Source organism: Dendrobates tinctorius, unplaced genomic scaffold (assembly GCF_039654945.1).
Source record: "Dendrobates tinctorius isolate UK_male_01 unplaced genomic scaffold, ASM3965494v1 ptg000171l, whole genome shotgun sequence".
Taxonomy (NCBI): domain Eukaryota; kingdom Metazoa; phylum Chordata; class Amphibia; order Anura; family Dendrobatidae; genus Dendrobates; species Dendrobates tinctorius.
In genome coordinates, this window is record NW_027361838.1 from 12357653 (window position 1) to 12375444 (window position 17792).

General features: G+C 43.3%; 1 protein-coding gene across 3 annotated transcripts in view; it reads left to right on the plus strand.

Annotated features, from left to right (window-relative positions):
• The window catches only part of SMCHD1 (structural maintenance of chromosomes flexible hinge domain containing 1), a 636391-nt gene that overhangs the window by 366678 nt on the left and 251921 nt on the right, over positions 1 to 17792 (plus strand). For all 3 annotated transcript variants that reach the window (XM_073550884.1, XM_073550885.1, XM_073550886.1), the window contains 2 exons: positions 4532 to 4666; positions 6365 to 6592. In XM_073550884.1, coding sequence (XP_073406985.1) covers positions 4532 to 4666; positions 6365 to 6592 — 363 coding nt within the window. The remainder of the gene's footprint in view (positions 1 to 4531; positions 4667 to 6364; positions 6593 to 17792) is intronic.

Genomic DNA, 17792 nt, shown 5'->3' on the forward strand with positions numbered 1-17792 from the left:
TCCTGTGATAAATAGAAGTGGATCAGGGGAAATCTTTAATGAACGCCCTTCATAGGTCAAATGTAGTAACAGATTCCCTTTAACCCCTTTCCAACCATAGATGTATGGATATGTCTAAGGCTGGGTTCCTAGTGCGTTATGGCCATGTGTTTAACGCATCCGTTACTAAGCGACACTAACTCAATGTGACCGATGCGTTATCGCACCCATTGGCCGCCATTATAGTGACGCATCCTAACGCATGTCAAATTCAGCATGTGTTAGCGATGATGCGTTACTTTGTGATGCACCCTAGAACGCGGTCTACCGCATTTTCAGGTGCGTTAGGTCTAACGCACAGCGAATGGACGCGTTCGCTGTGCATAGACCTGTATTTCTAACGCATGGTAACTAAATGCTACCATACGTTAGCGGTATGGGTAAAAAAGATGCCAAAAATGACATCAGCGTTCTTGCATCCGTTTAACGGATCCGTTAAACAGATGCCACTAATGCAATGGGAACCTAGCCTAAGGTGGCCTCCCCCTGTTTGGTGCGGGCTCCGGCAATGAGCCCGCAATTTTCCGGCACATGTCAGCTGTTTCATCAGGTGATATGTGCCCATAACAGCCGCGGGTGGAATCTCGATCCACCCGCAGCTGATAACATGTTAAATGCCGCTGTCAATCTCTAATGATTTGCCATGTGGTTGACATTGCCGGAATTTCTATGAGTGCTGCCCAGCAAGACTATTGAAGCCAATAAAAAGTAAAAAAAAGTTTTAAAAAAATGAAAAAAGTAAAAGTTAATATCACCCCCCATTCTCCCCATAGAAAATAAAATAATAAAAAAATACACATCTATGGTGTCGCCACATTCAGAATCACCTGATCTATCAATATATAAAAAGAATTAATCTGATCAGTAAACAGCATAATGAGAAAAAAGTCCAGAACTAGGTTTTTTTCATCATTAGCGTGTTGCATTAAAATGCAGTAACGGGCTAACAAAAGATTGTATCTACACCAAAATGATATCAATAAAAACATCAGCTCTGTACTCAAAAGAAAAAAAAAAAGCCTTCAACCCAGCCCCAGATCACGAAAATTGGAGACAATACGGGTCTCGGAAAATTGCGTCTTATTTTTTATTTTTTTAAGAAACATTTCATTTTTTTCATCACTTAAATAGAATAGAACTTACCGTATACATGTTTGGTATCTGCAAACTCGTAATGACCTGGAGAATCATAATGGCAGGTCAGTTTTAGCATTTAATGAACATGGTAAGAAAAAAAAAAAAAAATTGTGGAATTGCACATTTTTTTATTTTACACTCTGATCGCACTTTGAATTTTTTTCCCGTTTTCCAGTACACTATATGGGAAAACCAATTGTGTCGTTCAAAAGTACAACTTTTCATGTTTTTTTTTTTTTGTTTTGTTTAATCTTCCCAGCGTGATAATTTTTTTTTCCCAGCTACATAGCTGTAGAAGGGCATGTTTTTTGCAGGCCAAGTTATCGTTTTGAATTACAGTATTCATTTTTTACTATACTAGAAAGAATATATATTTGTTGTACCATTTTCCGAGACCAGCCGCTCTTTCATTTTTGCGTTTGACAGAGCTATGTGAGGAGTAGTTATTTTTTACATGGCGTGCTAACTTTTTTAATCATACCATTTTGGAATACATACATTTTGAACACTGCTTATTGCATTTGTTGAAGTGCAGTGACCAAGAATTCGTAATTGTTGTTTTTTATATTTTTAGTTGTTACAGTGTTTGTTGATCGGGTTATTTAATTTTATATTTTGTTAGGCTGGATTTTATGGACGTGGCAATAACAAATACGTTCTTTTTAATGAGGGGCAACAGGGGCTGATAAATGTTTTATATATATATATATATATATATATATATATATATATTTTATAAACTTTTTCTCTTTATTTTTTAGTCCCTTCAGTGGACTTGAATCTTCTGATGATATACTATTGGAGCATATAGTAAAAATCATGGTCTTTTATGAACACCAGCCAGAGGCTGGTCTTTATAGGAGAAATATTATGGCAGGTACAGCTACTATAGCATCCCACCGGCATGGTTTGAAAAGGGGTATGCAATCGATACGTGGTACAGTGTGCCCCTGGTTTGCGCACTTTAAGGCTGTGTACCCACGTAAGCTTTTTTTCCCGCATTTTTTAAGCGTTTTTACCTGCAAAAACGCTTAAAGCGCTTACAAGAAGCATCCCATTAATTTTAATGAATTCCGCACTTTTTGTGCACATTGATGCTTTTTTTTCCGGGGAAAAAACGCATCGTGGTAAAAAACGTAGCATGCTCATTAATTTTGCCGAAAAATCCGCATTTGTAACTATATTCTATGAGCAGGAGGATGCTCCTGTAAAACGCGAAAAAAAGCGAGTTTTTCCTGGGAAGGAGTCAGTTTTTTTCTGCATACGTGGGTACATAGCCTAAATGCTGCCATCTGAAATTGACTGCAGCATTTAATTGGTTAACCGCAGCAAGTGAACCACAACTCTGCACACTGCTGTTAAAGGCAGATGATGGATGTGTAGCACAGTTATTTCCTGCTGGAAAAGATGCAGGCACAGCTCTGAGCCTGAGTCAAAGACATGGACCCAACATTGGACGTACCAGTACATCCAATGTCAGGAAGGGATTAATGGGGTTGTTCTTCCCTAGTATATATTCCAGCAGGTTTTGCAGTTCGGCAAATTGTTAGAATGTGGAATATATACATATGAAGACTACATTCTGTATCATCGTAAACACTGCCACAGTTCCATCGTAAAATGCTACTGTTCAGCAAGGTCCAGTGTTTTCCAAAAATTCCACCAGGTCTGGACATACCTTTTAAGGTTCTCAAAACATTAAATGGCAATTGTCTGAACAATTATTTGTCCAATAGATGACTTTTCCCACTTCCCCATACAGAGCAATGCTTGATGGAGTGCTAGTGTGTTTGAGAGTGGCTGCCAGATTCCTCTAGCATTAGACTATCTCCCCAGAGAACAAGAGGCAGTTGAACTTGCAACCGCTGAATACTTCTGTCCCCTGATATCACCTGTTTGGAAGAAAGTCGCGAATCCTCCAAATTACTTGGTTGGCCATTCCCTCTGAAATACTGCAGTGTTGTGAACTCCCTTGCTCGGATTTCTGAGCCGAAGCTCCCTCTGCTCCCTTTGGTGGTTAAGGAGAGTAGTGGAGCTGGCCAGGTGGATGGAAGTTCTCCACCTGACGACGATGATTGGGAACCTGGGATTACTGACTGGGAGCATATAATGGAGCTGGCTGCTCTTGAAGGTTGCTGGTGATTTTTCCTCCTTGTGCATTTGGAGTTCTTTTGTCCTCTGCCTGATCTGCATGTTAAGTTAAGTGATTCTTTTGCTAATCCTTTGCATCTAATCGGTTGTGCCTTTTTTTTGCTTTCTGCTCTGTCGCTAGGGTTCAGCGTGCTCCCTGCTGGGGGTAGCTCTGGGCCCTGCTTCATATTTCACAGCTTGTTCAGTCCCCTGTTATGTTAGTTTCTTTTTGCTTTGCTTCCAGTTTATACAAGAGTGCTGATCTAGCGGGGGTGAGGTCGTGTGACCTCAGGTTTTTTGTATATCAGAAGTGTTGGACTTTTTTAGGGTTTTGTGCGTGATTGCAGACAGTCTCTTTTCTGTTGTGTCCTGTCTAGACAGCTTGGGCCCCACCGTTTGCTCAGTCTGTTTTTTGCCTGTGTTTGTGTCTCATCTTATCTCACTGACAATATATGTTTGGGGGCTGTCTATTCCTTTGGGGATCTGCTGTGGGGCAGTTTATATTTCACCTTTCTGTCTTTAGGTTTAGTCAGTTCTCCGGCTGTGACGAAGCGTCTAGGGTATCATAGGAACACTCCACGGCTACTGCTAGTTGTGTTGATAGGATCAGGGGTCTGCAGTCCGCTTTGTTACCAACCTCTCTGGTCTTCTGGTGGCGTAGCCTATTCCTGCTATCCTCCTCGGTGACCCATTCATAACACTGCTGGTTCTGACTATTAATATCTAATTTGTATGTGGGTTACCCTAGCTTGCTTGGGAACTGTGTTAGGGCTCCGGGTGCCACATCAGCCAATTTGTGTCGGTTCTGTCTTTCACCTTACACAGTTCCTGTGCTTCCACCAACCCTGCATCTTCATACCACCAGTGCTATGAATATTCATTGTGGAGAGGGAATTGGTTTCAAGCATCACATCCCATAAATGTCTAAATCCTGGTTGAACATTAGACCTCACCAACTTTTTACTCTGCTTTGAAAAACATTTGTCTATGCCAAATAATAAATGTCTATCAAAGCAGATAACATTCTGGTAAAAAAAAAAAGTACAAAAAATTGCAAATCAGTATTTAAATATAACTTGTGTGCCACTGTTATTTGTCTTACTCTTAAATAAAAAGTTTAGCTTACCAGATAAAGGCCTTGAGAAAAGTGTTGCCAAGACTTGATTGTACATATTTGATTAAAATTTATTTTATTCAATCTTATTATTCATCTTTTTTATTATAGTTTACTGGTGCACCAAGCCTTCCTGTCTACCAGTTGGATTGCAGCACTACAGGGAGTGGTATTTTAACTGGGCCTCCTATTAAAATCCAAAATATAAAGAAAATGCAATTAATAAAAGCCAAAATTGCAATACCTGTAAGTATATACAGAATATACATTAAACCTTCTTGTATTTAATATTTTGGCTTTTTATACCCGACCTCACACAAAGCTTTTCTTATTGTGAAATATTTCTGTGTGGTCTTCATAAACAAGTACCCTTTTATAGTGTGTATATGACCTGAATATGCTGCTTTATTTAGTGACAGCATATACCGTATTTTTTGCTTTATAAGACGCTCCGGATTATAATACGCACCCCAAATTTTGAGGAGAAAAATTGGAAATAACATTTTTTTAATAAAATGGTGGTGCATCATAATCCAGGCGTCTTATTGCTTACCGCGGGTTGTGGCTGCTGTGAAGCGGGGTCCCAGGGTCGCTGCTGGAGGAGGCAGGAGTGGGGTGATACTGCAGGCCGCAGGAAGGGATGAGAGGGTGCTCCGATGTGCAGCACGCTGCCAGGGGGGCTCGTGCTGCTGACAGGGGGGCTCGTGCTGCTGCCAGGGGGGCTCGTAGGGGGGCTCATGCGGCTGCCAGGGGTCTGTGCTGCTGCCAGGGGGGCTCATGAAGCTGCCAGGGGTCTGTGCTGCTGCCAGGAGGGCTCAAGCTGCTACCAGGGGGGCTCATGCTGCTACCAGGGGGGCTCGTGCTGCTACCAGGGGGGCTCGTGCTGCTACCAGGGGGGCTCATGCTGCTACCAGGGGTCTGTGCTGCTACCAGGGGTCTGTGCTGCTACCAGGGGGGCTCGTGCTGCTACCAGGGGGGGTTTGTGCTGCTACCAGGGGGGCTGTACTGCTGCCAGGGGGGTCTGTGCAGCAGCCCTGGGCTCTGCTGACATTTACCGGGTGTTGGCCGCAGAGGTGTCCGGGCGTCTCCGGGTGTCCGTCGGCGCTGTGGGTGTCTCCGGGTGCCCAGCCGTGTATCCGGTTCCCATTCCGGGGCTCTGCCGACATTTTGCGACACGCCAGAGCCCCGAGGCTCCCTCTCGGTTCCCTCTCTATGGGCTCCGGCAATATGGCGGCCGCCGCCGGGGGCGGCGCATGCACTGGTGGTGATCTCGGGACTGAGATCTCGAGAGATGAGATTTCAGAGCTATATTGCTGGAGCCCATAGAGAGGGAACCAAGAGGGAGCCCCGGGGCTCTGGCCTGTCGCAAAATGTCGGCAGAGCCCCGGGATGGGAACCGGAGACACCGCTAGGCACGTGGAGATAGGGCTGGGCACCCGGAGACACCCATTGCGCCGACGGACACCCGGAGATGCCCAGACACCCCTGCGGCCTACATCCGGTGAGGTATATCCTCTTTTTAAGACGCACCCCCATTTTCCTCTCAAGTTTGGGGGGAAAAAAGTGCATCTTACAAAGCAGAAAATACCACTTAAATTCCATGGCCAATCTAGGAGGTCAAATAGCTTAGATTGGAGTTCTCTGATCCCAGCCAGAGTGTATTACTGTATGTCACGACTGGCCCCTACTGTCGTTAGCATAGGCATAAAGTGCTCATGCCACATCTTCAACGCATATTTATGGCACTTGCTGTTAAATAGCACTAGTACCATCAATATATGGTGGGTTACTATATGGTGGGTTACACTTCTGGTTAAGACTTATATGCATGTGTTCTCTAAAATGTTGATCTAAGTCAAAGAATTCATGGTTTCCAAATATTGTAGAGCAAGATCTCTAAAACTTACCCTGAAGATAATTTCATTTTCTCTTTCTTGCTTCTAGAGTTGCAAGGATGTAAAACCTGTGGAAAAAACTATTAAACTTCAGCCAAGCACCAATATTGCTAAACTGGAGATACTTAGAGTGGAGGGTGATAAAACCATTAACATTAAACATCATGATGAAATCAAGTGGATGGCAGGAGACATGGTGCAAAATATTATTTTTAAAATTTTTGATGAAGGGGATAGAGAAATTATCATCACTCCAGAACTTGCAGAAAAGCTCAAAGTATGTATTGTTATTGTAACTCCACCAAATTTATTTTTAATATTTGTGTTGACCATTTTTTGATTTCCTGCTTCTTGGCAGTTTTTTCAATTTGATTATTCTGTTATTAGTTTAATCTGATTTGTAGTTTATAATCCAAGAGATGTACAAGACCCTGAAGCCATCAGATTGGAGCCCTGGGAATTTCCTCCTACTTCCCGGCACTTTCTCTGATTTTAATAAAGATAATAATTATTAGCCATGAGCGACATCTTGCTTATTTCACTCCATAACTATCATGTTACACTCTATTAAGCAGAAGAGGATGCCGAGAAATAGGAGGAGATATGTATAGCTTTTCTCTAGCATGCATGGACTATTGACGTGACAACTGGACCAGGGTTCTGTGAATCGATTTGTTAATATCTTTATTTTACTAATTTCTGCTTTGATTTATTGACATGAATGGGGTCAAATGTAAATACCACAAACAACTTTATTAATCCATTATGTCATAAAAAGTATGAGGAACTCCAATCAATTAGTAGCATTCCAGCAAGGGACTACATGTTTCAGCACTATGTGCCTTCCTCACGGTCCTGGCATAATCTAATATATAAAGCTCAAAGTGTGTGTGTGTGTGTGTATGTTTGTTTGTATGTCCGGGATAGGCATCCGCACCGTCGCAGCTACAGCCACAAAATTTGGCACAGTCGCACGTCTGGACCCCGAGAGCGTCCTAAGCTATGTTGTGAGGCGAAATTTTAACCCCGCGCGTTCCAATTCACCAAACAATGTTGCCCCTATCTACATACTGGGGGAAAAAGTGTGTGCGCGTCAAGCCCCGCCCCTCATTGTGATGTCACAATGCCCCTATTTGCATACCGGGGAAGCAGTGTGTGCGCGCCAAGCCCCGCCCCTCATTATGATGTCACAATGGTTGCCATGGCGACCCTGATGTCATCAAAGGTTGCAAGCCCTGCCGCCGCTCATTATGATGTCATAATGGTTGACTAAGTGTTGGAGGATGTGTGATGAGTATATGGGCACCGGACTATGGGATGGAGGATATGTATGATGGGTATATGGGCACTGGACTATGGGATGGAGGATATGTATGATGGGTATATGGGCACGGGACTATGGGATGGAGGATATGTATGATGGGTATATGGGCATGGGACTATAAGATGAAGGATATGTGATGGGTATCTGGGCACTCGACTATGGGATGGCGAATATGTATGATGGGTATATGGGCACGGGACTATGGGATGGAGAATATGTATGATGGGTATATGGGCATGGGACTATGGGATGGAGGATGTGTAATGGGTATATGGGCACTCGACTATGGGATGGCGGATATGTATGATGGGTTTTTGGGCATGGGACTATGGGATGGAGAATATGTATGATGGGTATATGGGCATGGGACTATGGGATGGAGGATATGTGATGGGTATCTGGGCACTCGACTATGGGATGGAGGATATGTATGATGGGTATATGGGCACTGGACTATGGGATGGAGGATATGTATGATGGGTATATGGGCACGGGACTATGGGATGGAGGATATGTATGATGGGTATATGGGCATGGGACTATAAGATGAAGGATATGTGATGGGTATCTGGGCACTCGACTATGGGATGGCGAATATGTATGATGGGTATATGGGCACGGGACTATGGGATGGAGAATATGTATGATGGGTATATGGGCATGGGACTATGGGATGGAGGATGTGTGATGGGTAAATGAGCACTCGACTATGGGATGGCGGATATGTATGATGGGTATATGGGCATGGGACTATGGGATGTAGAATATGTATGATGGGTATATGGGCATGGGACTATGGGATGGAGGATGTGTGATGGGTATATGGGCACTCGACTATGGGATGGAGGATATGTATGATGGGTATATGGGCACGGGCCTATGGGATCGTGGATATGTATGATGGGTATATGGGCACGGGACTATGGGATGGAGGAAAATTATAATTTTCTATAACTAACCACAGTTAGTTACTATGCCCGGGCGGCGCCGGGCTCTTCAGCTAGTGTGTGTGTGTGTGTGTGTGTATATATATATATATATATATATATATATATATATATATATATATATATATATATATACATACACACACACACACACACACACACACACATACACATATATACTCGCGTATCAGCCGAGATTTTCAGCCCATTTTTTTACGCGAGTCATATACACCAGGGGGTAGACGGGGGAGGGGGAGCCGGGGTATATGCGCATATTCATGACTTTAACACCTTTCTGACATCTGACGTACTATCCCGTCCATGGGACCCAGGCCCCTATGCCCATGGACGGGATAGTACGTCATAGCGATCAGCGACGCTGATGGGGGGAGCACCGCTGATCGCGGTCTGGTGTCAGCTGCTTATCACAGCTGACACCCGGCACCCTGACATGTTAACCCCTGGCACACTGCGATCAAACACGATCACAGTGTACCGGGGGTTTAGGGAAGCATAGGCAGAGAAGGGGGCTCCCTATGTGCTTCCCTGAGACCCCCGCAGCAGCGCGATGAACAGCGCTGCTGCGGGGGCCTCCTTCCCTGCAGGTTCCCGGATCCAATATGGCGGCGGGGACATTCGGGGGCCTGCATGGAGCTGGCTTCCTCACTGCCTGCAGAGCGCAGGCATGAGGAAGCCTTGTGCAGCGCCTGTGTCAGATCGCTAATCTGTCACAGCGATCTGTGATGTGTCAGATCAGCGATCTCACACGTGACAGTGATCTCCCCCCTGGGACAGTGTAATAAAGTTAAAAAAAAAAAAAAAAAAGTGTAAAAATAATTTATAAAAAAATCGCTAAATAAATTTAAAAAAAAAAATTCCTTAATAAATTCATTTTTTGGAAATAAAAAAAAAATAAAACTACACATATTTAGTATCGCCAAGTCCGTAATGACCCACCCTATATAACTGTCCCATTAGTTAACCCCTTTAGCGAACCCCTTAAAAAATAAAAATAAAAAAACAGGCAAAAAATAATGCTTTATTATCATACCGCCGAACAAAAAGTGCAATAACGCACAATCAAAAAGACAGAAAGCGTCATCTTGTCCCGCAAAAAACGAGCCGCCACACAGCGTCATCAGTGGAAAAATAAAGTTATAGCTTGCAGAATAAAACGATGCAAAAATAATTTTTTTTTGTATAAAATTGTTTTCATTGCATAAAAGCGCCCAAACCTAAAAAAATGACATAAATGAGGCATTGCTGAAATCGCACTGACCCGAAGAATAAAACAGCCTTATCAATTTTACTGCACGCGGAACGGTGTAAACGCACCCCCCAAAAGAAATTCTTGAAATGCTGGTTTTTGTTCATTCTTTGTGCCAAAAATTGGAATGAAAAGCGATTAAAAAATGTCACGTGCCCGACAATGGTACCAATAAAAACGTCAACTCGTCCCGCAAAAAATAAGACCTCACATGACTCGGTGGGTCAAAATATGGAAAAATTATAGCTCTCAAAATGTGGTGATGCAAAAACTATTTTTACAATAAAAAGCGTCTTTTAGCGTATGACAGCTGCCAAACATAAAAACCCGCCATAAATAATCAACCCCCTTTATCACCACTTTAGTTAGGGAAAAATAATAAAATTAAAAAAAAGTATTTATTTCCATTTTCCCATTAGGGCTAGGGTTAGAGACTAGGGTTAGGGGTTTGTTGGGGTTAGGGTTGGAGTTAGAATTGGGGGGTTTCCACTGTTTGGGCACATCAGGTGCTCTGCAAACGCAACATGGCGTCTAATCTCAATTCCAGCCAATTCTGCGTTGAAAAAGTCAAATGGTGTTCCTTCCAAGCTCTGCCATGCGCCCAAGCAGTGTTTTACCCCCACATATAGGGTATCAGCCTACTCAGGACAAATTGCAAAACAACTTTTGGGGTCCAATTTCTCCTGTTACCCTTAGGAAATTAAAAAATTGGGGGCAAAAATATCATTTTTGTGGAAAAAAAATGATTTTTATTTTCATGCCCGTGCATTATAAACTTCTGTGAAGCATTGGGGGGTTCAAAGTGCTCACCACACATCTAGATAAGTTCCTTAGGGGGTCTATTTTCCAAAATGGGGTCACTTGTGGGGGGGTTCCACTGTTTAGGTACATCAGGGGCTATCCAAAGGCAACATGACACCCGCAGACCATTCCATCAAATTCTGCATTCCAAAACGTCACTACTTCCCTTCCGTGCCCCGACGTGTGCCCATACAGTAGTTTTCTCCCACATATGGGGTATCAGCGTACTCAGTAAAAATTGGACAACAAGTTTTGGGGTCCAATTTCACCTGTTACCCTTGGGAAAATAAAAAAATGGGGGACTGATGTTTGTGGAATAAATATGATTTTTTTATTTTCACTCCCGGACGTTATAAACTTCTGTGACGCCCTTGGGGGTTCAAAGTGCTCACTACGCATCTAGATAAGTTCCTTGGAGAGTCTAGATTCCAAATTGGTGTCATTTGTGGGGGGTTTCCACTGTTTTGGCACATCAGGGGCTTTCCAAACGAGACATGGCGTCCGATCTCAATTCCAGCAATAAAAGTCAAATGGCGCTGCTTCCCGTCCGAGCTCTGCCATGCGCCCAAATAGTGGTTTACCCCCACATATGGGGTATTAGCGTACTCAGGACAAATTGCACAATAACTTGGGGTCCTGTCTCTCTTGAGAAAATAAACATTGGGTGTGAAAAGATCATTTTTGTGGAAAAAATATGATTTTTTTTTTATTTTACGGCTGTACGTTATAAACTTTTGTGAAGCCCTTGGGGGTTCAAAATTCTCACCACACATCTAGATAAGTTCCTTGGGGGGGTTCTAGTTTCCAAAATGGTGTTATTTGTGGGGTGTTTCCACTGCTTAGGCACATCAGGGGCTCTCCAAACGTGACATGGCGCCCGATCTCAATTCCAGCCAATTTTGCATTGAAAAAGTCAAACGGCGTTCGTTCCCTTCCGAGCTCTGCCATGCGCTGAAACAGTGGTTCCCCCCACATATCCGGTATCAGCGTACTCAGGACAAATTGCACGATAACTTTTGCAGTCCAATTGGTAAAATAAAATTGGACCTGAAGTAATTTTTTTTGTGAAAAAAAGTTAAATGTTCATTTTTTTTTTTTTTTTAAACATTCAAAAAGTTCCTGTGAAGCACCTGAAGGGTTAATAAACTTCTTGAATGTGGTTTTAAACACCTTGAGGGGTGCAGTTTTTAGAATGTTGTCACTTTTGGGTTTTTTCTATCATATAGACCCCTCAAAGTGACTTCAAATGTGATGTGGTCCATAAAAATAAAACGGTGTTGCAAAAATGAGAAATCGCTGGTCAACTTTTAACCCTTATAACTTCCTAACAAAAAAAATTTTGGTTCCAAAATTGTGCTGATGTAAAGTAAACACATGTGAAATGTTACTTAAGTTTTTTGTGAGCCATATCTCTGTGATTTAAGGGCATAAAAATTCAAATTTGGAAAATTGCGAAATTTTCAAAATTTTCGCCAAATTTCCGTTTTTTTCACAAATAAACGCAAGTTATATGAATGAAATTTTACCACTAACATGAAATACAATATGTCACGATAAAACAATGTCAGAAACAGTGGGATCCATGGAAGCGTTTCAGAGTTATTACCTCTTAAAGGGACAGTGGTCAGAATTGTTAAAATTGGCCCGGTCATGAACTTGCAATCCACCCTTGGGGGTAAATGGGGTTAATGAGCGGTACCATGTGACCACTGAAGGAAGGAGCTTGACACCGTAGGAGAAGCAGGGGGGCTGCAGAGACCGCGCCAAGAGGGGGTAAGTATATGCGATATTGACCTGTCCCTGTTTCACCGCTGCCGCTCTGTCCTCCGCCTGTTACGTTCAGGTCAGAGGGTGCGGTGACGAAGTCAGTGCGCTCCGTTCCCTCTACTGCCTAAACTTCACTGACAGAGGACCCAGAAGACAGAGCGGGCACAGCCATGGACGGGGACAGGTGAATATCTGAGATGCCGGGGTCCTGAGCCAGCGGTGACACCGGCACCTGGCCCCCAGTGATGAGGAGAGTATGTCTTTCTTTTTTTATATTTGCAGCGGCAGAAGCAATATGGGGCCTATTTATCTATGGAGCATCTTATGGGGGCATAATCTACACTGTGTTCCAAATTATTATGCAAAACATATTTCCTTATATTTTCTCTACATTACCTATATGAATTGCAGTCATTGTTATTTTCCAGTCATCTAATATTCTAGTATAATTGCAATGTTTTTGAACAAACTGCCTATGAAAACAGTATATTTTTAAAAATAAGAAACACTCAAAATGCATGTTCCAAATTATTATGCACAGTAGAGTTTTCAACCTTTTTATTTTTATTTTGAACAAAAAATGGTCAATTGTGAAATTATTAGCATTATCAGCTTATTACAAAATGAAATCAAACAGTTTTCAAGTCAAAACTTTATTCTAGGTGATGTTACATTTGCACATAGGACCCCTTGTTCGAAAGAAGCTTTTGAACTCTCTCGTCCATTGAATTTGTCAGTTTTTGGATGGTTTGTGCTTCAATTGTTTTGCATGTGGACAGAATACCCTCCCAGAGCTGTTGCTTAGATGTGAACTGCCTCCTGCCATCATAGACACTCCTTTTGATGATGCTCCAGAGGTTCTCAATGGGGTTGAAGTCAGGGGAAGATGGTGGCCACATCATAAGTTTGCCCTCTTTTCTGCCCATAGCAGCCAGAGATGCAGATGTGTTATTTGCAGCATGAGACGGTGCATTATCATGCATGAAAATGATCTTGCTGTGGAAAGCACGGTTCTTCCTCTTGAACCATGGCAGGAAGTGCTGTTTTAGAAGCTCCACATAGATTATGGAGTTCATCTTTACCCCTTCAGGGATCCTAAAGGGGCCAACAATCTCTCTCCCCTTGATTCCAGCCCAAAACATTACTCCACCTCCTCCTTGTTGGCGTCTTAGCCGTGTTTTCATGGGGTGTCCATCAACCAGCCATCCTCCACTCCATCCATCTGGACCATCGAGCGTTGCATGGCACTCATCGGTGAACCAAACAGTTTGGAAGTCAGTCTTCATGTATCGTTTGGCCCACTGTACCCGTTTCTGCTTGTGCTGCAAACCTCTGAAGGACCCTGCATCTTGTTGTTCGGGGGACGTTGGAGGCACCAGCAGCTTCAAAAACTTGTCTGCTGCTATGACGAGGCATTTTTGCAGCTGCTCTTTTAACCTGACGCAATTGCCTGTTGGAAAGAATCCTCAATTTTTCCTTATCAGCACGCACACGTGTGTGCTGGGAATCAGCTACATACTTCTTGATTGTGCGATGATCACGATGAAGTGTCTTGGCAATGTTGATTGTAGTCATGCCTTGACCTAAATACTCCACAATTTGTTGCTTCTCAGGAGCCGACACATCCTTTTTCTTTCCCATTTTGGCAAAAAATGTAGGCTGCTTAATAATGTGGAACAGCCTTCTTAAGTAGTCTTGCCTTTATTTGGACACACCTGCCAAACTAATTTGCACAGGTATCTGCAATTGCTTTCAGTGATATAAAGAGCCCTGACACACATCACCATCAATGAGTTTAAATGACAAACAAAAAAATTCTAACCTTATCACTCCTAAACTCTTTTTGCATAATAATTTGGAACACCGTGTATGGAGCATCTTATGGGGGCATAATCTATGGAGCATCTTATGGGGACATTATCTATGGAGCATTTTATGGGGGCATAATCTATGGATCATTTTATGGGGCATAATCTTTGGAGCATTTTATGGGGCAGCATATGGGTGCATAATCTATGGAGCATTTTATGGGGGCATAATCTATGGAGCATTTTATGGAGCATCTTATGGGGGCATAATCTATAAAGCATTTTATTGGGGCATAATCTATGGAGCGTCTTAGGGGGCATAATCTAAGGAGCATTTTATGGGGGCATAATCTATGGAGCATTTTATGGGGAATCATATGGGGCATAATCTATGGAATATTTTATGGGGCCATAACCTTTATGGAGCAGCATATGGGACATATTATTCTATGGAGCATCTTATGGGGCCATTATTAACCTTTGTGCTGCACTATATGGGGTGTATTTTGTATGGAGCATCTTAAGGGGCCATCATGAACTGTATGGAGCATTTTATGGGGCTCCTGATTCAACATGGAAAAAAAGATTTAACCTACTGGTGTCTCAATTAATTTTACTTTTATTGGTATCTATCTTTATTTTTTAAATATACCAGTAGCTGCTGCATTTTCCACCCTAGGCTTATACACGAGTCAATAAGCTTTTCCAGCTGTTTGTGGCAAAATTAGGGGGGTCGGCTTATACTCGGGTCGGTGTGTATGTGTATATATATATAATATATAAAGCTCAAAGTATGTATGTGTGTGTGTATGTTTGTTTGTATGTCCGGGATAGGCATCCGCACCGTCGCAGCTACAGCCACAAAATTTGGCACAGTCGCACGTCTGGACCCCGAGAGCGTCCTAAGCTATGTTGTGAAGCGAAATTTTAACCCCGCGCATTCCAATTCACCAAACAATGTTGCCCCTATCTACATACTGGGGGAAAAAGTGTGTGCGTGTCAAGCCCCGCCCCTCACTGTGATGTCACAATGCACCTATTTGCATACCGGGGAAGCAGTGTGTGCGCGCCAAGCCCCGCCCCTCATTATGATGTCACAATGGTTGCCATGGCGACCCTGATGTCATCAAAGGTTGCAAGCCCTGCCGCCGCTCATTATGATGTCATAATGGTTGACTAAGGGTTGGAGGATGTGTGATGAGTATATGGGCACCGGACTATGGGATGGAGGATATGTATGATGGGTATATGGGCACTGGACTATGGGATGGAGGATATGTATGATGGGTATATGGGCACGGGACTATGGGATGGAGGATATGTATGATGGGTATATGGGCATGGGACTATAAGATGAAGGATATGTGATGGGTATCTGGGCACTCGACTATGGGATGGCGAATATGTATGATGGGTATATGGGCACGGGACTATGGGATGGAGAATATGTATGATGGGTATATGGGCACTGGACTATGGGATGGAGGATATGTATGATGGGTATATGGGCACGGGACTATGGGATGGAGGATATGTATGATGGGTATATGGGCATGGGACTATGGGATGGAGAATATGTATGATGGGTATATGGGCATGGCACTATGGGATGGAGGATGCGTGATGGGTATATGGGCACTCGACTGTGGGATGGAGGATATGTATGATGGGTATATGGGCACGGGCCTATGGGATCGTGGATATGTATGATGGGTATATGGGCACGGGACTATGGGATGGAGGAAAATTATAATTTTCTATAACTAACCACAGTTAGTTACTATGCCCGGGCAGCGCCGGGCTCTTCAGCTAATAAATATATATATATATATATATATATTATAAACACACATGCAAAACCATTTATATGGATAGGGGAAACTTTTCATGATGGGTGGTGACCATGGCGGCCATTTTGAAGGTGGCCATCGTTTTGGATCAGACTTTATTTATTTCAATGGGAAGAGGGTCATGTGACACTTCAAACTTAGCATTCAGACTAGCATTTCTTCTGCGATGTTGCTATCATTGTGTCAAGAGTGGAAGAAGAAGGTTGCATTGACAATGCAACACAATGGACAGCACTTTAAACACATTTTATAAGCGATCATAAACTTGTAAATAACTCATGAAAGAATAAAGTTATGTTAAAACCAAGCACACCATTGTTTTTCTTGTGAAATTCTCAATAAGTGTGATGTGTCACATGACCCTCTTCCCACTGAAAAAAAGTTGGATCCAAAATATCTGACTTCAAAATGGCAACCATGGTCACCACCCGTCTTGAAAAGTTTCCCCCATCCCATATACTAATGTGCCACAAACAGGAAGTTGATATCACCAACCATTCCCATTTTATTTAGGTGTATCCATATAAATGGCCCACCCTGTATGTATGTATGCAAATATATATATATATATATATATATATATACTGCTCAAAAAATAAAGGGAACGCTTAAACAGCACTATATTACTCCAAGTAAATCAAACTTCTGTGAAATCAAACTGTCCACTTAGGAAGCAACACTGATTGACAATTTCACATGCTGTTGTGTAAATGGAATAGACAACAGATGGAAATTATTGGCAATTATCAAGACACTCAATAAAGGAGTGGTTCTGCAGGTGGGGACCACAGACCACATCTCAGTACCAATGCTTTCTAGCTTATGTTTTGGTCACTTTTGCATGTTGGTTGTGCTTTCACACTCGTGCTAGCATGAGGCAGACTCTGCAACCCACACAAGTGGCTCAGGTAGTGCAGCTCATCCAGGATGGCACATGAATGCGAGCTGTGGTAAGAAGGTTTGCTGTGTCTGTCAGCATAGTGTCCAGAGGCCGGAGGCGCTACCAGGAGACAGGCCAGTGCACCAGTAGACGTGGAGGGGGCCGTAAAAGGGCAACAATCTAGCAGCAGGACCACTACCTCAGCCTTTGTGCAAGGAGGAACAGGAGCACTGACAGAACCCTGCAAAATGACCTTCAGCAGGCCACAAATGAGCATGTGTCTGCACAAACGGTTACAAACCGACTCCATGAGGATGGACTGAGTGCCCGACGTCCACCGATGGGGGATGTGCTCACAGCCCAACACCGTGCAGGACGCTTGGCATTTGCCACAGAACACCAGTATTGGCAAATTTCCAACTGGTGCCCTGTGCTCTTCACACATGAAAGCAGGTTCACACTGAGCACATGTGACAGACATGACAGAGTATCAAGACGCCGTGGAGAGCGATCTGCTGCCTGCAACATCCTTCAGCATGACCGGTTTGGCAGTGGGTCAGTAATGGTGTGGGATGGCATTTGTTTGGAGGGCCACACAGCCGTCCATGTGCTCACCAGAGATAGCCTGACTGCCATTAGGTACCAAGATGAGATCCTCAGACCCCTTGTGAGACCATATGCTGGTGCGGTTGGCCCTGGGTTCCTCCTAATGCAGGACAATGCCAGACCTCATGTGGCTGGAGTGTGACAGCAGTTCCTGCAAGATGAAGGCTTTGAAGCTATGGACTGGCCCTCCCGTTCCCTTGACCTGAATCCGATTGAACACATCTGGG